Source organism: Rana temporaria, chromosome 1 (genome assembly GCF_905171775.1).
Source record: "Rana temporaria chromosome 1, aRanTem1.1, whole genome shotgun sequence".
In the NCBI taxonomy this organism is placed as follows: Eukaryota; Metazoa; Chordata; class Amphibia; order Anura; family Ranidae; genus Rana; species Rana temporaria.
The window spans coordinates 540,336,566-540,355,163 of NC_053489.1; the positions used below are offsets into that span (position 1 = coordinate 540,336,566).

An 18,598-nucleotide genomic window follows, 5' to 3' on the forward strand; every position below is an offset into this window, starting at 1 on the left:
AGCTGGAACAGAGACCCATAATTTGGCATGAAATTCTGAGCTAAACTACAGCTCAGATAACTAAATTTACAAATAGCGCCTACTCAACAGGAGCAGGGCGCTACACATGCAAATTTTTTAACGCTAAAGCACCTGAAAAACGCCCCATTGTGAAAGGGGTCTTAAGGGCAGCCCTTAGAGATGCAGTTCCTGTGCGGCTCTGCAACACAGATTTTCCCCGGTATAGGCTCCCCATCAGCATAATTAGACAAATATAATTTTTACAGCAAATATATAGTTTTAGTAGTTTGATTTGCTTTAATCATGTATTACTCAAAATAGAGGCCAGAAAACTGGATTCACTTACCGCTCCTGTAGCCGAAACAATATTGTCCCTTATGTAAACTTAGCCCCTTGTTTGTACACTTGCCTCTCTTGTTTTCGGATCCTCTGTAACACTGTGTCACTGACTTCAATTTGATTGGATCTTGCACTTAAAAATAAAGATATATATGAATTTATGATTGTAATGTGATGGGTTGCTTTTTCTAAAGCACTTTTATCAGCCCCAGCACTGAATAATACTATCTTTATGAACACTATCTCACTAATATAGTTCATTGCGTCTAGGGTTGTCCCGATACCACTTTTTTAGGACCGAGTACAAGTACCGATACTTTTTTTCATGTAGTCGCCGATACCGAATACCGATACTTTTTTTAAATGTCATGTGACAGTTTTCAAACCACAATACAGACTAAGGATATTTTCTTTAGAATTATGAAGAACTCTAACTCAAGACATTATAAAAGAATAAAAATGAGTAAAAATGAATAAAAATGTTTTATTTGCTTGTCACGCAGTAGTAAAAAACTCAAAGAATTTTCATAGAACATGTTGATAAATACAAAAAAAGTATTCTATTTAGGTATCGGGAGCATTTGCGCGAGTACGAGTACTCCCGCAAATACTCGGTATCGGTCCCGATACCGATACTAGTATCGGTATCTGGACAACCCTAATTGCGTCCTATACTTTTTTCTTTGTTCCTGTAGGCAATTCTCATGAATACAGTGCTTGCCCTGATGACAACACTTTTCAAAGCTTGGCCCGTGCTTATTCTTCTCTCAACCCTACTATGTCTGACACAAATCGGCCACCATGTCGCAGGAACGATGATGAAAGCAGCTTTGTGGATGGGACAACAAATGGTGCTGCTTGGTACAGTGTTCCCGGAGGTAAGCTTCCATTGCAGGTCATTTATTTAACTTTGATATGATAGGTAGTCTATGACAGGGGCGGACTGACAACTCATGGGGCCCCCCGGCAATAGAAGATTATGGAGCCCCTGTGCTTACAGATGGCCACCACGCCAGGAGGCAGTGCAGAGGCGGGGCAGCTAAAATTTCGGGTTTTTCACATCAAAAGCATGTCGGTTTCGGACATATCAGGGACAGATCTAAAAAAAACATAGATTTTTACATACTAAAGACAAAGATTTTATTTTATTTTTTTGGATAAAGGGGAGATGGATTAGAACCCCTGTCTGTGCTCTCTCTATTTATCCTGTTTACAATTATCATTGAAAGTGAATGTAAAGGAAAATACCATATTTTGGGTTGTCTACACAGAAAAGTATGGATACAGAGGGGAAATCTTCCAATAGGGAAACTAGTTCTGGTGACCTGAGGGTCCCCAAGAAATTCCCTTAATTTTGCAGGGGTTTTCTCTCACTTCCTGTTTGGTTATGGGACAGGAAGTGAAGCAAAATCTCCAATGGGACACAGATAGTGAAAAATATTCTTACAGGGGTTATAACACTCCCTTACTCTATCCAATATGAAAAAAAAAAAGTTTTGCCCATAGTTCTGCTTTAATGAAACACATATTACATTGTTTATAACCTAAAGTTCATTTTAAATGAAGTCCCACAGTAAAGACCATTAAACAATGTGCTTGAATTTCAGGAATGCAGGATTTCAATTATTTAAGCAGTAACTCTTTTGAAATAACTGTGGAGCTGAGCTGTGACAAGTTTCCACCTGAAGAACTTCTAAAGAATTACTGGGAAGAAAACAAGGACTCTCTAGTGAATTACATTAAGCAGGTATTTTCTGTTTTTAGGAAGTAATGCATATGTTTAACGTGTATCCTAAAAATAGAGGGTAAATTGTGCCTGCGTGTTATACGCAGGGGGCTGTGGAAAGTTTTTTTCCTGAAACTTCCCTCTTAAAGCGGGAGTTCACCCAAATTTTTTTTTTTTAACCTTAGATTGATGCTCAATTTGTCTAGGAGAATCGGGTAGTTTTTTTAAAATCGAAGCCGTACTTACCGTTTTAGAGAGCGATCTTCTCCGCCGCTTCCGGGTATGGTCTTCGGGACTGGGCGTTCCTACTTGATTGACAGGCTTTCAACAGGCTTCCGATGGTCGCATCTATCGCGTTACGAGTAGCCGAAAGAAGCCGAACATCGGTGCGGCTCTATACGGCACCTGCGCACCGACGTTTGGCTACTTTCGGAAAATCGTGACGCGATGTATGCGACCGTCGGAAGCCTGTCAGAAGCTTGTCAATCAAGTAGGAACGCCCAGTCCCGCAGCCCATACCCGGAAGCGGCGGAGAAGATGCATCTCTAAAACGGTAAGTACTGTTTCGATTTAAAAAAAACTACCCGATTCCCCTTGACAAAATGAGCCTGAATCTAAGGTTAAAAATTAACATTTCCGGGTGAGCCTCCACTTTAAAGTTAGGGTGCGTGTTATATGCCTGTGCGTGTTATACGCCGATAAATATGGTAATTAGGTAAACTCCACTTCTTCTGAAGATGGATATCATGTTTATATATATATATATATATATATATATATATATATATATATATATATATAAAATGCTACATGCCATTTGCCGCACATATACATTTTGTAATTTAGTATAATTTATATTGATTGTTTCAATCCGCATCTCAGATTTTTGGTTAAACTGCCAATAAATTCTGAGGTTCTAGCAACACACTGGGGGTTATTTATGAAAGGCAAATCCACTTTGCACTACAAGTACAAACTATTAGGTAGATTCAGGTACATTGGACTAACTTTAGGGCGGCGTAGCCTAGCCTGTTTAGGCTACACCGCCGTAAATTAGCTAGGCTAGTAGTGATTTTCAATCTACTTACCTGCTAATCTACAGCGGCGTGGCCTCAAACAAGCGGGCGTAAGGGCGCCTAATTCAAATGACTTGGAGGGGGGCGTGTTGTATGGAAATGAGGCTTGACCTCACGTTTTTGACGTTTTTTGTCACTGCGCATGCGCCGGGCGACTACATTTCCCAGTGCGCATTGCGGCTAAGTTCGCCGTACGGGCCTATAGATTTAGACGTGGACGTAAACGACGTAACTCCCGATTCGCGGACGACTTACGCAAACGACGTAAAAAATTCTAACCTCGCGGCGGGAACGGCGGCCATACTTTAACATTGTTATTCCACCTCATAGGTGGAATAACTTTAGGCCGCCTAAGGCCTTACGGAAACGACGTAATTCGACTGCGGCGGGCTCGCGTACGTTCGGGAATCGGCGTAAAAGCTCATTTACATAATCTACGCCGGCCGCAATAGAAGCGCCACCTAGCGGCCATCCGAAAAATTGCAAGCTAAGATAGAACGGCGCAAGCCGTCCTATCTTAGCTTTGTTTAAGCGTATCTCTGTTTGAGCATACGCTTAAACAAACGCCGGCGTAGATTCAGAGTTAGGCTGGCTTATCTACTGATAAGCCGGCCTAACTCTTTGTGAATCTATCTATATAAGTACAAAGTGCACTTGAAATTGCAGTGAAAGTGCACTTGGAAGTGCAGTCACTGTAGATCCGAGGGGTAGATCTGAAATGAAGGGAAGCTCTTCTGATTTTATCATCCAATCATGTGCAAGCTAAAATGCTGTTTTTTATTTTCCTTGCATGTCCCCCTCGGATCTACAGCGACTGCATTACCAAGTGCACTTTACACTTGTAGTTTTCACTTGTAGTGGATTTGCCTTTCCTAAATAACCCCCACAGGGTGCTATGTGTACACAAAACCCTCAGAAGTGTAATTACCTGATAGTGTGATTTGCCATCAGTGTTTCTCTTATTACTACACTGGGACTGATTAGTTAATGTTAGCAATCAGACCCTTCCTCTTAGCACTCCCTTCCTTCAGTTGGAAGAACTTAAAACAATGACCTGTCTCTGTATCAACTCTAATTGTTGATAATCCATCTGACCTAATAGGAGCAGCAGTAGGAAATTCTACGAGCATATATAGGTGTGCCACTGTATTGGAAACTATCTGCTTTGACTGTTTGGCAATAGAGAGACATGAGTTTTGACAAAGGATCATGATTACAATGGTTGCTGCCCAGGTCCTAACTGCTGGCCACCTGATGGCCCTATACTGTGCATGCACAATGTGTGCTACATAGTCCTGAAGCCTCCTACTAGGAAGCATGACATGGGTATCTCAGGAGGTTTCAGGCAGGGGTCATTCTTGCCTAGTCCAAATGAAAAGAACCCACAGCTCCAGGTAACTGATATGCCCACTGGAACACACACCTGAGTTCTAGCCCCGGCTCGCCTCCGTGGTAAAATAAGAAACAGCTGCATCTCACGTGGGCTCCAAGTAAAGTTTATTGAAACATGAAAATATCCAAAATGACACCAGAGGACACCAGCATTGGTCAAGGTAGACATGTTTCACACAACTGAAACATGCTTAATCATTACCATTCATTCTTGCCTAGGTGAGAAAGGTGGAAGCAGCACAGACTGTGCGCTAGAGAAAAAAATAATTAGCAATTTTAGTGAAGGTCAGTTTGATTTTAAAAGGAATGCCTACAACATGGGTGCTCAATCTGTGGCCCTCCAGCTGTTGCAGAACTACAAGTCCCATCATGCCTCTGCCTTTTAGTCATACCTGCAACCGTCAGGCCGCGTACACATGGTCGTTCCAAACCGTTGAGAATGGTCCGACGGGCCATTTCCATCGGTTCACCGCTGAAGTGGCCTGATGGTCTGATGGTCTGATGTGCGTACACACCATTGTTCCAAAAACCGATCGGGTCAGAACGCGGTGACGTCAAACACACGACGTGCTGAATAAAACGAAGTTCAATGCTTCCAAGCATGCGTCGACTTGATTCTGAGCATGCGCGGGTTTTAAACTGATGCTTTCTGTACTAACCATCGGTTTGGACCGATCGGGCAGCGGGCCATCGGTTCGTTTTTAAAGCATGTTTTTAAATTTTGGACCGAAGGAAAACAGACCGATGGGCTATACACACGGTCGGTTTGGACCAATGAAACTGAACGCGGCCTCAGTGGCTTGCAATGCTTCATGGGACATGTAGTTTCTGCAACAGCTGGAGAGCCACAGGTTGAGCACCCATGGCCTACAGCAGGGTATGCAATTAGCGGATCTCCAGCTGTTGCAGAACTACAAGTCCCATGAGGCATAGCAAGACTCTGACAGCCACAAGCATGACACCCAGAGGCAGAGGCATGATGGGACTTGTAGTTTTGCAACAGCTGGAGGTCCGCTAATTGCATATCCCTGCCCTACAGTATTTAACTAGAAGGTGGTTTTAGACATCTGCATGGAGTTTTTACTTTTGACTCTTACTGGTAAACATAGCCTGCTATCAACTTTATCTATTTTTCAGGTGCATCGTGGAGTGAAAGGGTTTGTCAAGGACCATCAAGGAAATCCCATTGCTAATGCAACAATATCCATAGATGGGATCAACCATGACATAACCACAGGTGAGTCTGGAAGACAGTCAAGGCTAGGTCATCTAATAAGCCCAGGGAGAAGAAAATACATAATTAAAGTATGCGTTTGAACTTTGTTCTTCATATAGTTATAGTTGATCTCGTAGATAGAATTATGGGACTTATTAAACACTCACACTAGGGTAAATTTACTAAAACTGCACACAGAATCTGGTGCTGCTATGCATAGTAACCAATCAGCTTCTAAGCACCTGTTAACATCGGCTCTATTTGACATGCGATTTGAAAGGTCAAATCGGAGCCTATTGCCGGAAATAGGAGCAGTGGCGTTGCTAGGGGGGTGCGGGGGGTGCGGGCCGCACCGGGTGACACCCACTAGAGGGGTGACACCATCCCGATTTAAAAAAAAAAAAAAAAAAAATTACCAGAGGTGCAGGTGGCTGTGTAATGTAAAAGGGGTGCAGTGATGCAGGGTGTTGTGTAATGTAAAAGGGTCCAGAGGTGCAGGGGGCTATGAGATGTAAAAGGGGTGCAGTGATGCAGGGTGCTGTGTAATGTAAAGGGGTCCAGAGGTGCAGGGGGCTATGAGATGTAAAGGGGGCCAGTGATGCAGGGTGCTGTGTAATGTAAAGGGGTCCAGAGGTGCAGGGTGCTGTGTAATGTAAAAGGGGTGCAGTGATGCAGGGTGCTGTGTAATGTAAAGGGGTCCAGAGGTGCAGGGTGCTGTGTAATGTAAAGGGGTCCAGTGGTGCAGGGGGCTGTGTAATGTAAAGGGATCCAGTGATGCAGGGGGCTGTGTAATGTAAAGGGGTCCAGTGATGCAGGGTGCTGTGTAATGTAAAAGGGGTGCAGTGATGCAGGGGGCTGTGTAATGTAAAGGGGTCCAGAGGTGCAGTTGTGGAGAGGGGTACACAGTAGTAACAAAAAGATATTGAAGGATGCAGAGGTATGCAGGTGGCACAGTGGGGTGTTTTTACATTTTAACGTGGGGGGGGTGCCAGATATTGGATCCGCCCCGGGTGCCAAATGCTCTAGGTACGCCCCTGGCCTATAGGCTCCTGAGATGTGAATTCGGGTTCTGGAGAAAGAGAGGTGGGGGGAGGGGACAAAAAATGGAGAGAAAGAAGAAGGGAAAGAACGAACAAGAAAGATGGATAGGGAGAGAGAGAAAATGGGGAAGAAAGGAGAACAGAGAGCAAACAGTAGGGTACAAAATATTTGAATTTTTTTATTGGGGGGGGGGGGGGGGGGGTGACACCATATTTTACCGCACCGGGTGACACCAACCCTAGTGACGCCACTGAATAGGAGCATCCTAATAGGTGCGATGGCGCCTTAGTAACGCTCACTGATTTCCAAAAGTAGTTCCTGCACTACTTTTGGTGACTTTGAGGGCGATTTCAGAAGACATCTGTTCATGGACCCGCACAGATGTCTTACTCAAAGTCGGACTGAAATGCGGCTTTGAAATCGTGCAAGTTTAGATGAACTCGCACGATTTCAAAGCCGTGTTCAGTGGGAACGAGGGCTAAGTTCAGCTTGTTCAATCAGGCTTTGACAATAAAACCTAGAAGCTGGTTACTATGCACAGCTGCACCAGATTCTGCGCGCACCAGTTTTATTAAATCTCCCCCACTTTATTACAAATGCATTGCATTGTTATTTTTGTCTGCTAAACATGCACCTTAAGCCCTGGTTCACACCAGTGCAACTGGTCATACAACTTGACAGTTCAAAGTCTCACGACAAGTGGCACCCTATTTGCGGCAATAGAACTGTTCAATTTGCTGCAACTCTGAAAAAGGTTCCTGCACTATTTGTGCAATTTCAGTGCGACTTGCATTGACATCTGTTAAATAAAGTCACACAGATATTAGTTTTGAAGTCTCTCTGAAGTGCACACTGAACTGGTGTGAACCAGAGCTTATTAGTAATATGACGCATAAAAAAAAATACAGTAAAAAACTATTTATACCATTTACTATTGCAAAACGGTCTCTAAAAATTAATAGCAGACAGACAAATGTTTAGCTATTATTCTAAACTACCTAATCTGAATCTGATTGACTACAGTGAATTATGTAATATGTTTCTTCAAGTACTTTTATTAAAATTACAGATATGCTAGCCATACACAGTTTGGGGCAGATCCACAAAGAGAGTACGCCGGCGTATCTACTGATACGCCGGCGTACTTTCAAATTTCCCGCGTCGTATCTTTGGTTTGAATCCTCAAACCAAGATACAACGGCATCTGGGTTAGATCCGACAGGCGTATGGCTTCGTACGCCTTCGGATCTTAGATGCAATACTTTCGGCGTCCGCTGGGTGGAGTTCTCGTCGTTTTCCACGTCGAGTATGCAAATTAGCTATTTCCGACGATCCACGAACGTACGCGCGGCCGTTGCATTCTCTTACGTCGTCTCTAGACGGCTTTTTGCGGCGTATAGTTAAAGCTGCTGTTTTGCGGCGTATAGTTAGACTTGCCATGTTAAGTATGGCCGTCGTTCCCGCGTTTCATTTTAATTTTTTTATTTTTTTTCTTAAGTCGTCCGTGAATCGGGATGGACGTAATTCACGTCTATGTTAAAAAAAATTACGTCCTTGCGACGTCATTTAGCACAATGCACGGCGGGAAATTTAGGGATGGCGCATGCGCAGTTCATTCGGCGCGGGGACGCGCTTCATTTAAATGAAACACGCCCCCTAATCGCCAATTTGAATTACGCGCCGTTACGCCGCCAGAGATAGACTACGCCGCAGTAACTTACGGCGCAAAATCTTTAAGGATTCGAACTAAAGCCAGGTAAGGTACGGCGGCGTAGCGTATCTCTGATACGCTGCGCGGGTGCAGATCTCTGTGGATCTGCCCCTGAGTATGCAATTTTACACACTTTTAACCATTTTGTTTTTACAAAAAGGTCTCAATGAATAAAGGCAATCGACCATAAACAGTTTCTAGTAAAACCATTAAACGATGGCAACTGTAGATAGCCGGTTGCGTTGACTTTATTGGTTGTTTTATGGATTGAAAGCTGCCTAGATGTGGTTGAAATTGCTTGAAAATTGTCCAGAAATAAAATAGGAGACCCAGATGTGTTTCGAGAGGAAAGTGTATACATATGCGTATGTGAGAATGCAGAGGATAAAAGCGTGTGAACCTGTCAGACTCGCCAACATACTGACATTACTGGGGGACGTTTAGGCACCTTGTGACACATGCAAATACCTACAGTTGTCTTCAGGTCAGTTCTTGTGTGCCAGGAGGACCCTGCATCCTAGGTTCAGACTGTCCCAAAAGAAGTGTCCACATGTAATAGTTGAATGAAATGGGGTTGGGGCAGAGGCGGCTCTCTAATTAGGCAAATTAGGCAGCCGCCTAAGGCCTCGCACTCACACGCCTCTGCTCAATCACTGGACTGACCAACAGACTTCAGGTGCCATCTGTAAAAGCTGTGCGGTCAGCCATAGGGCACAGAAGTCGGGCCGCAAGTCCATGTGGGGCCCTAAGGCAGCTGAGCTGCTCCTTCAGCCCGCACTGCTTGCGTGAGTGGGGCCTCGTGTCTAAATTTTGCCTAAGGCCTCACAAAGCCTAGAGCCGCCTCAGGGTTGTGGTTAGGACCAGGAAAGCTCCATATAAAACCTGGGCCCAGTGTGTTTTGTTATAGTTTGTTGTTAAGTGCAAAAATCTGTTGATCTTGCCAGAATTCCTGTGTTCTCATAAGTATCTGTGCCTGTGCTCTTGTCCGTTATTTTGGGGTTGATTTACTAAAGACAAATAGTTTCACACTGCAAGGGAATTTTCCTCAGAGCTTAGGGAATGTTACTTTGCAAAGAATACCCAATCATGTGGACAGAAAAAAAAAAACTGGTTTTCTGCTTACGCATTATTGGATGATGGAAATCAGCAGAACCTCACCTTATTCACTAATCTAAGAAAAAATTCAATTGCAAAGTAAACAGCTTATTTGCCTTTAGTAAATCAACACCGTTGCACCCAGCCATCTCTGAGAATTACAGAACCCCTCCTCCATATGTTATGGTGGAAAGGGGGAGGTTTCTGTAGCCATGTGCTAGGGTGACAATGGTGCTCTTTTGTTGATACAGTACGGTGTGTAAGCGTTGTCACCCTAGGAATTGCTGGCAGGATCAGTAGGTGAAAATAAAGACAAAAGAGAGAACGAATGCAGCGTTCACATTTTAGGACTAGTAAGCCGCATTATATTACATTTTTGTTCTTGGGCTTAGATATGCTTTAAACAGGTAATGGTTGGGCATGCAGGTATAATCTCCCTGGGCTGGATTCAAGAAGCAATTGCGCCTGTGTAACCATAGTTACACAGGCGCAATTGCTTACTTGCCCCGGCGTAACGAATGCTCCTGATTCAGGAACCTCGTTACGCCGACTGCAGCCTAAGATATGCGTGGCATAAGGCTCTTATGCACGCATATCTTAGGCTGCATTCTTGCGATGGCCGCTAGGTGGCGTTCCCGTTGTGCTCAGCGTATAGTATGCAGATTGCATACTAACGCCGATTCACAACGTTGCGCGAGCCCTGCGTACGCAGTTTACGTCGTTTCCGTACGGTGTCTTTCACGTAAGGCTGCCCCTAATAGCAGGGGCAGCCAATGTTACGTATACCCGTCGTTCCCAATTTCAAATTTACGTACTTTGCGTAAGTGATTCGTGAATGGCGCTGGACGCCATTCACGTTCACTTTGAAGCAAATGATGTCCTTGCGACGTCATTTGCCGCAATGCACGTCGGGAAAGTTTCCAGATGGAGCATGCGCTCTACGATCGGCGCGGGAACGCGCCTAATTTAAATGGTTCCCGCCCCCTACGGGATCATTTAAATTGTGCGCGCTTGCGCCGGGCATTTTGCCGGCGCGCCCACGCAATTTACGGAGCTACTGCTCCGTGAATCAAGGGCAGCGCAGTAATTTTGCGGGGGCGCAGGGCAAAATCGTTGCCCTGCGCCTCCGTAAAAAAAGCGCAATTCTACATGAATCCAGCCCCCTGTCTTTAGATACCTTTCAGGCCAGCTTGCTGCATTAACATCATTGCTCAGTTTTGCTGAGTGTATATAAAGAAGGCAACCACCTAGTGGCAATTTCTTTGAAGACTGTTGGCCGCCAATGGCTGCAGGCCATCAGACATGAGATCATCTGTTTGACTGTTATACTGTTGCTTCTTGAAGAAATAACTGTAAATAATGATTTGTAAACACTGATAATAAAATCTTAAATGGCTTAAAAATATAGATAGAATTATGCAGTAAGCGAGAATAATCCTAAAAAACTTGGCGTGGCGCTCCAGACAATCATCCTTCAACTTAGGTGACTCCTATCCAAAGGTGCAGGAGGCTAGGTAGCCCATTCATTGGCTCTGTGGCATATACTGGAAAGGGAAAAACACAGCCGCACACCAACCGGCCCGAAAGGTAAATTAACAGGACAGGTTCAGCCTGACTCCACCCAGGCCACACCCATGATGCATTTCAACCCGCTCATTTATGGCTTATGTGAGTAATCATGTGATAATAATCTTGCCCCAGTAAAATATCTTCTTCAATGGGCAAAAAAATTGAGAAAAAAAATTGTTTTCTAGGTGTAACTGAGCATGACCACAGCTTTGTCCCATCAGCTTTACAGAGCAGAGAAAGCAGTAACAGAGGAGGCAAGCTGAACCCCTGAAGTTTGCTTGGGCAGCTGCTGCTGGGACTGTCTGTAGCCCTTGAAGAGAATATCTACTATAGATCTACAGAGAACTATAGTCACTGCATACCCATTTATTTTATTACATCATCATTGTAATAGCAATATAAACAAAAGTTATATTTGGCAATCCAATATAAGCTCACTCCTTTCATGTTGTGAGTGCTGCCTGACTGCTGACCGTCTCTTTTCACAACTTCCTGGATCCGAAGCATGCTTTGCAGCTTCCTCTCTGCTTTTAATCTCCATCTCAATGGACTATATATCCCATGGTACTTTGCTGCCTGCAAACCATGATTCCTGTACTGACTCCGGCCCCCTTAAAGAGGGTTGTAAAGGTAAAAAAATGTTTCCCTAAATAGCTTCCTTTACCTTAGAGCAGTCCTCCTTCACTTACCTCATCCTTCCATTTTGCTTTTAAATGTCCTTATTTCTTCTGAGAAATCCTCACTTCCTGTTCTTCTGTCTGTAACTCCACACAGTAATGCAAGGCTTTCTCCCTGGTGTGGAGTGTCGTGCTCGCCCTCTCGCTTGAGGGGGTGAGCAGGAGAGTCAGGACGCTCACTAACACACAGCTCCTTTCTCTATCTGCAATGTAGAGAGCGTCCTGACTCTCCTGCTCGCCCCCTCCCCCCTCAAGGGAGGGGGCGAGCACGACACTCCACACCAGGGAGAAAGCCTTGCATTACTGTGTGGAGTTACAGACAGAAGAACAGGAAGTGAGGATTTCTCAGAAGAAATAAGGACATTTAAAAGCAAAATCGAAGGATGAGGTAAGTGAAGGAGGAATGCACTAAGGTAAAGAAAGCTATTTAGGAAAAACATGTTTTACCTTTACAACCCCTTTAAACTCCTCATCTCAGCTCCTCTGTAGTTCAGAAGGCAGGCTCTGTGAAATGTGTGACACAGCAGTGCCTACTCACAGGATATGGTAAATAGGTGTCATAGAGTTTAAGGAATTGGGAATCTCCTTCAGTTTACAAACTTCAATATCATTCAGATTAATAAGCTAGAAATAATTGAAATACGACGTGGAAATGAATATATGATTTTAAATTTTGACCATAGATGCTTTAAATATGTATTTATATGTTTTTTTCTTAGCTAAGGACGGGGATTACTGGAGGCTTCTTTCACCTGGAAACTACAAAGTCACAGCTTCAGCTCCTGGCTTTCTGGCAATCACTAAGAAAGTTGCTGTTGCCTATAGTCCTGCTACCAAGGTAATAATGTTCTAATGATTTCTTGTAATTGACCAATAGAAAACTGCTCTGATAGGGAATAAGACTTTTTGCAGCATTTGTCTACCTGGTGTGAATGAGCCCTTAAAGTGGTTGTAAACTCCCATTGATTAAATGTACCTAGAGGTAAGCCTATAATAAGGCTTACCTCTAGGTACTGTAAATATCTCCTAAATGTGCACATTTAGGAGATATTTACTGTAATTTCAACTAATGACGTCATCTGCGCATGTGCTCTGAAGGAACGGCCATCCGTGATTTTCCGATAGAGACCTGTGCAGCGGCTCCCGTGAGTCACACAGCCAGAGTCCGCGGACCTGGAAGGAAGACACGAGAAGATGGATGTGGCCTCCAGCGATGAGATCACATCCCTGTAGAGCTTTGTTTGCAGGTATGTTTTACATAATGTGCTAGTATGTGATGCATACTAACACATTATGACTTTACTTTAATGCTATCTGCAGGACACTGATAAACTACAGGCAGCAGGATTTAGAGTATACCTCTTTAATAAACACAATGGAAAGAGGGAGAGACCAGTTTCAGTACTTTGACAGGTCATGTTAACAGGATCTGACCTCCCAGAAGCCCCTTCCCCCTCCATTATTAAAAACTAATGGGGCTCTGCTTGCTTAAGGATACTTAAAGTGGTTGAAAACCCTTACATATTTCATATTCCAGCACTTTGGGTATCTTTGAATTGCAAGTGGTGAAGGATTTCTTTTATGGTTTATCCATCAAGATTATCACCAAAGTTTTATGACGTACCTCACTGCGGAAGTGGGGAAGGGGATCTGTCACAAACAGGTCACCCTCCCCCAGAAAGGCTCAAATGTGGCACCCGATAATAAGTGAAAGTTCCACTTTTGGGTGGAACTCTGCTAATGCACTCCAGAGGGCCTGATAACTGCTTAATTTATTGTTGCACTTTATTTTTTATTTTTTTTTTGTATTTTGTGCGTGTACTCGAGAGAGGAGCCGGACTGCAGGAGTTGGGAGTAGGCAGGCCTCCCCCAGAGGCAATCTGCCACCTTTCTCCATGCCCCGGGTGGCAATGGTGGGGTCCTCCCACACAGCCCGCCCTACCTGCTCCGCTTTGAAGCCCAACGGGAGTGAGAGGATTTGCCCGCTCAACCAGCCCCATTAGTCCTTCGTCTCTCTTTTTTAGAGACCGCATGGTCAAAGTGCGTGCATGTTAACCCAATTTCGAGTGCGTGTAAGTGTGGTGATTTTTGTGGGAGGGGAGTGGGCGTACTAAGCGCAGGCTTACCTCGCATAGCACACCCACCGGGAGCCGGGTTGAGACCACCAAACTCAATTCACATGTAGCCGAGACCGGGATCCGAACCCCTAGCTGCAGAGGTGAATGGCTTGTAAGCGCAGTGCCAATCGCGTTGAGCCACCGCAGCTCCCTCACTTTATGTATATGTTCACTTGATTCCATGTTATACTGTCTTAAAGTAGTATTAACACACAATTTAAGGTCACATCCAGTGCCCCCTACCATCACTATTCCAAATAAACCCTTGCATACATATATCCAGTGAAGCGACTGGCTTCAGGTGATTCACAGAGATGAAACAAACCCTGCTACATAAGTTGTACATGATTATCTGCAATCTTCTCTTCTTTACACCAGAGAGAAGGGACAATCCCCCCCCCCATCTTTACACAGCATAAAAGAACAGATCTGAGGCTGTCAATCTGCTGGAGCTCCCTCCCCTGTCATCTTTTTTCTCTTGGTCTCAGGAAAATATGTCAGGAGTGCCTCTGTGGCTGTCGACTTGTAGTTCTTGATGAACTACCAGAGCTCTGTTGATCTACACAGACAGTCTGCAGGAGCGTGGCATTACACCCACAATCTGCAGATCGTGGGTGCAATGCTTCACAGGTCTAAAACAAAATAAATAATAAATGCATTTTTTTTTCTTTGCCTTTATTATTTTTTTGAGAAAAGTAAATTTATCCTTTAATTTAAACAAGTACACACTATAGGGGTATTCCTTGTTCATATTTCATGTCTGAGGTTTACATCCACTATAAGGCCTGATTCACGCCTATACAGGTTGCAGTTTGCATATTATAGGTGCATTTTGCGTTTTTCAATACATGCTTTTCATCCATTGAAGTCTTTGGAACCAAAAACCAGAAAAAAGACCCTTTCTATAAAATGCACAGATGTGAACTTCAGTGGAACCTCGGATTGCGAGTAACGCGGTTAATGAGCGTTTCGCAATAGGAGCACTCTATTTTTAAAAATCCTAACTCGGTTTGTGAGTGTTGTCTTGCAAAACGAATAGGATTCAAGCCAAAGCGGTGTGCAGTACTGTGTTTGGCCTGAGGTGGGGGGGGGGCGAAGCCGGTCGGAAATGCTCAGAAATACTCAGTTCCCGAGCCTTTCTGAGGTCAGCTGAGCTGTCCTCGGGCCTTTCCGTGTGTTTCCGAGGCTCTCCGGCGCCCCCACCTCTTGCCACATGCGGTTTTGCATGCCATTGAAGTCAATGCGGAACTAATTATTTTCGTTTCCATTGACTTCAATGGAGAAACTCGCTTTGATATGCGAGCACTTTGAATTACGAGCATTCTCCCGGAACAGATTATGCTCGTAATCTGAGGTTCCACTGTACATCCATAGGAAACCATGTTAAATGGACTGTTTCTGCAAAACGGAAAACACGTTAAATGCATAGGTGTGAACCAGGCGTAATGGTATATTTGTAAAGTATTGTTCAGTGCTTTATAAATATGGAGCTGTGTTGTTTTGGTAAGGCCATGCTGCTGATTTTGTGTCCGTGTCTTGTTGAGCTAGTTCCCCTATCAATATGGTTCCCTGCTTGACTGCGCAGGTGCAGACAAAGCCCACGGAAATCTCCGAACCTGACCAGCTGACCAGCTGCATGGCTCGGGCGGCATCTAGGCTCATTCCTTACCATCCCTGTGGATTGGAGGATGTTAAAAAAAGAGCCAGGAGACCGAGCGAGCGCAGCGAGCCGTCCCAGCGAAGCAAGGCCGACTGGCCACCTACAGTAAATTCCACGTCGCCTGGACCTGTTGCTACATCTGATCAGGTTCGGTGATTTCCATCGCCTTTGTCTGCGCCTGCGCAGTCAAGCAGGGAACCATATCGATGGGAGAAACCATATCGGCAGATCACCGGTTCACACTACAATGACCTGAAAGTTGGCGCGACTTTGCGATGCAACTTTGAGGCAACTTCGAGTCGCCTCCAGGACAGGCAACTTTGCCAGTGGCCAATCAAACAATAATCAGCTCTGTGGGAGGGAGGGGTCTACCTGAGAAAACTATTTTCTCTTCCTATAGAGTTGCTTCAATTAAAGGGTTACTATAGTAAAAAAAAAAATATCTTTAAAATAACAAACATGTTATACTTACCTCCACTGTGCAGTTCGTTTTGCACAGAGTGGCCCCGATCCACGTCTTCTGGGGTCCCTCGGCGGCTGTCTCTGGTCCTCTCTGCAATTACTCACCACAGTCATGCGAGAGAGCTCGCATGGTCATAAGTCCTTGCGGGCGCGCTCCCGTGATACAGCGAGCGGCCATTGCCGCTCACTGTATCACTCGGCCCCACCCCTCGGCGCGCCGCGTCACTGGATGTGATTGACAGCAGCACCAGCCAATGGCTGCGCTGCTCTCAATCCTTTCGCTCTAGCCAATCAGTGGCCAGGCTGAGCGTTGAAGAGGATCTCGGGACCGAGCACGGGACTTTCGAGGGGTCAGGTAAGTAAAACGGGGTCTCGGGGGGGGGGCGGGGGGGGCAGCATCATCAGATGTTTTTTTACCTTAATGACACTGTTCCGACTTTGGAGGCAACTTCCATTGAAATCAATGGGTACAAGTGGCCTAGAAGGAGTACAGGAACCTTTTCTGAAGTTGGAGCGACTTCAGTAGTGTGCATTAAGACGACTCTCATGCACTTTAATGTAATTTCTCATGTCGCACGACTCGGGGCGACACAAGTCGGATCCCAAGTCGCAGTAGTGTGAATGGGCACTTATAAGTGGGCCCGCCCCATGATATGTTTAATAATCTTACATCAAAATGTGAATTATGCCAGGGGTGAGATGTATTTTCCCTGCTGCTCCCACGCTGTTATTTTCTCTGCTGCTCCCAGGTTCTTTTTATTCAGTATCTTTTTTTCTTTTACACAGATTGATTTTGATTTGGAGTCCTTATCGGAAAGAAAAGAGGAGGAAAAGGAAGAGCTGATGGAATGGTGGAAGATGATGTCCCAGACTTTGAATTTTTAAGAAAACAATAATAACGTCCTTTTAATTTATATGTTCAGTTGGTATGCAGTACTGTGGACTATATATGTATAGAAATGAGTTTATATAAATGCATAAATATGCCCAAAACTCATTCCTATAGATAATTGACAATGTGTGATTTTGATCTTTCAGCCTCTGTTCTCTTTGTTTTTGTGATAATCTGATTATGAACCTGCACTCTTTAGAAATGCTAGACTCTACGCTAGGGTTACTATAGAACTTGGCACAACAATTCTGTGACAACGTCTGAGTGACAGCTTCAATTTTCTACCCAACATAAGAGTCAAGATGTTGGCTGTTTCAGTAGAAATGCAATATTCTATGCCCAAGCCATGTGTTGTAAAACATATTCTAATTTACACAATAGTATAGCACAGCTGTTGCCAAAAATATCTTGGCAGTATGTATGTAGAAATGGGCTCTGGAAGAAGAAATGTATATCTGTAATGATTGAGTCGTGTTGTTTATATTTGATTTTCTTCTGAATGTGAATTACATCATTATGTTGCCTCAAAAAATGAGCATTTCATTACTAGATGACACTGTGGACTTATCTTAATATAAAACCGAAAAAACACAAGCACATGTTAATACTGGGATAGATTATGTCTGTAATGCAGCTGTTGTTGATTTAGCCTTGGTGATGGGAGCAATATCAATATAGAAGATGACTGAAGGCAACATATATAAGCTTATTTACTAATGCAGTCCAAGGGTTAATGGCATGAAGCACAGTGGTTAGCTTTGAGGTCTTAGTTTGTCTGCAATAGAACATATGTTCTTCTTTTGCTTGTGTGGGTCTCCTCCTGAAACTTTAAAACCTATTGATAGGTTATGTGGGTTCAACTCAGACAGACCCTAAAGAGTCTAGGGTTTATTTACTAAAACTGGAGAGTGCAAAATCCGGTGCAGCTGTGCATGGTAGACAATCGTCTTCTAACTTCAACTTGTTCAATTAAAGTCTATGTATACCCTTCATACACCCAGTGAAGTGAACAACCTCAGATGATACACAGAGATGAACCAAATCTCCCTACATAAGTTTTACATGTATATCTGCTGTCTTCACATTTATATACTGTTTGAGATCTTGTTAGGAGATTTTCTCTTCCTGGTTAACACAGAGTGTGTTGTCCGGGCAAACAGCCAAGATAGCTAACATTGCTGATTGGAGGAAAGGCACACAACCCCTCTCCACATAGGCAGAGACTCTCAGAGGTGTTTTGTAACAGGGCCAGCTCCCTGCTAATCTACAGGGTGGGCCATTTATATGGATGCACCCGGGTGGGCCATTTATATGGATCCACCTGGGTGGGCAATTTATATGGATACACCTTAATAAAATGGGAATGGTTGGTGATATTAACTTCCTGTTTGTGGCACATTAGTATATGTAAGGGTGGAAACTTTTCAAGATGGGTGGTGACCATGGTGGCCATTTTGAAGCCGGCCATTTTGAATCCAACTTTTGTTTTTGGTGTATCCATATAAATGGCCCACCCTGTATTTTAGCAACCTCCCCTGACAGAAATGTCAGGCTGCTTTTATCTGATGTGTCAGAGAATTTGTCAGGAGTTATCAGGCTGATAATAGAGGAACGGGTCAGGAGAG

The 18,598-nt window shown here is 44.2% G+C and overlaps 1 protein-coding gene across 1 annotated transcript in view; it reads left to right on the top strand.

The window, feature by feature from the left end:
• CPE (carboxypeptidase E) overlaps positions 1-17,567 on the top strand; it is an 81,362-nt gene extending 63,795 nt beyond the window's left edge. The window contains exons 5-9 of the mRNA XM_040332840.1: positions 1,035-1,217; positions 1,947-2,086; positions 5,671-5,770; positions 12,562-12,680; positions 16,868-17,567. Of these exons, the coding sequence (XP_040188774.1) occupies positions 1,035-1,217; positions 1,947-2,086; positions 5,671-5,770; positions 12,562-12,680; positions 16,868-16,966 (641 nt within the window). The 3' untranslated portion in view covers positions 16,967-17,567. The remainder of the gene's footprint in view (positions 1-1,034; positions 1,218-1,946; positions 2,087-5,670; positions 5,771-12,561; positions 12,681-16,867) is intronic.
• The last annotated feature ends 1,031 nt before the right edge of the window (positions 17,568-18,598 follow it).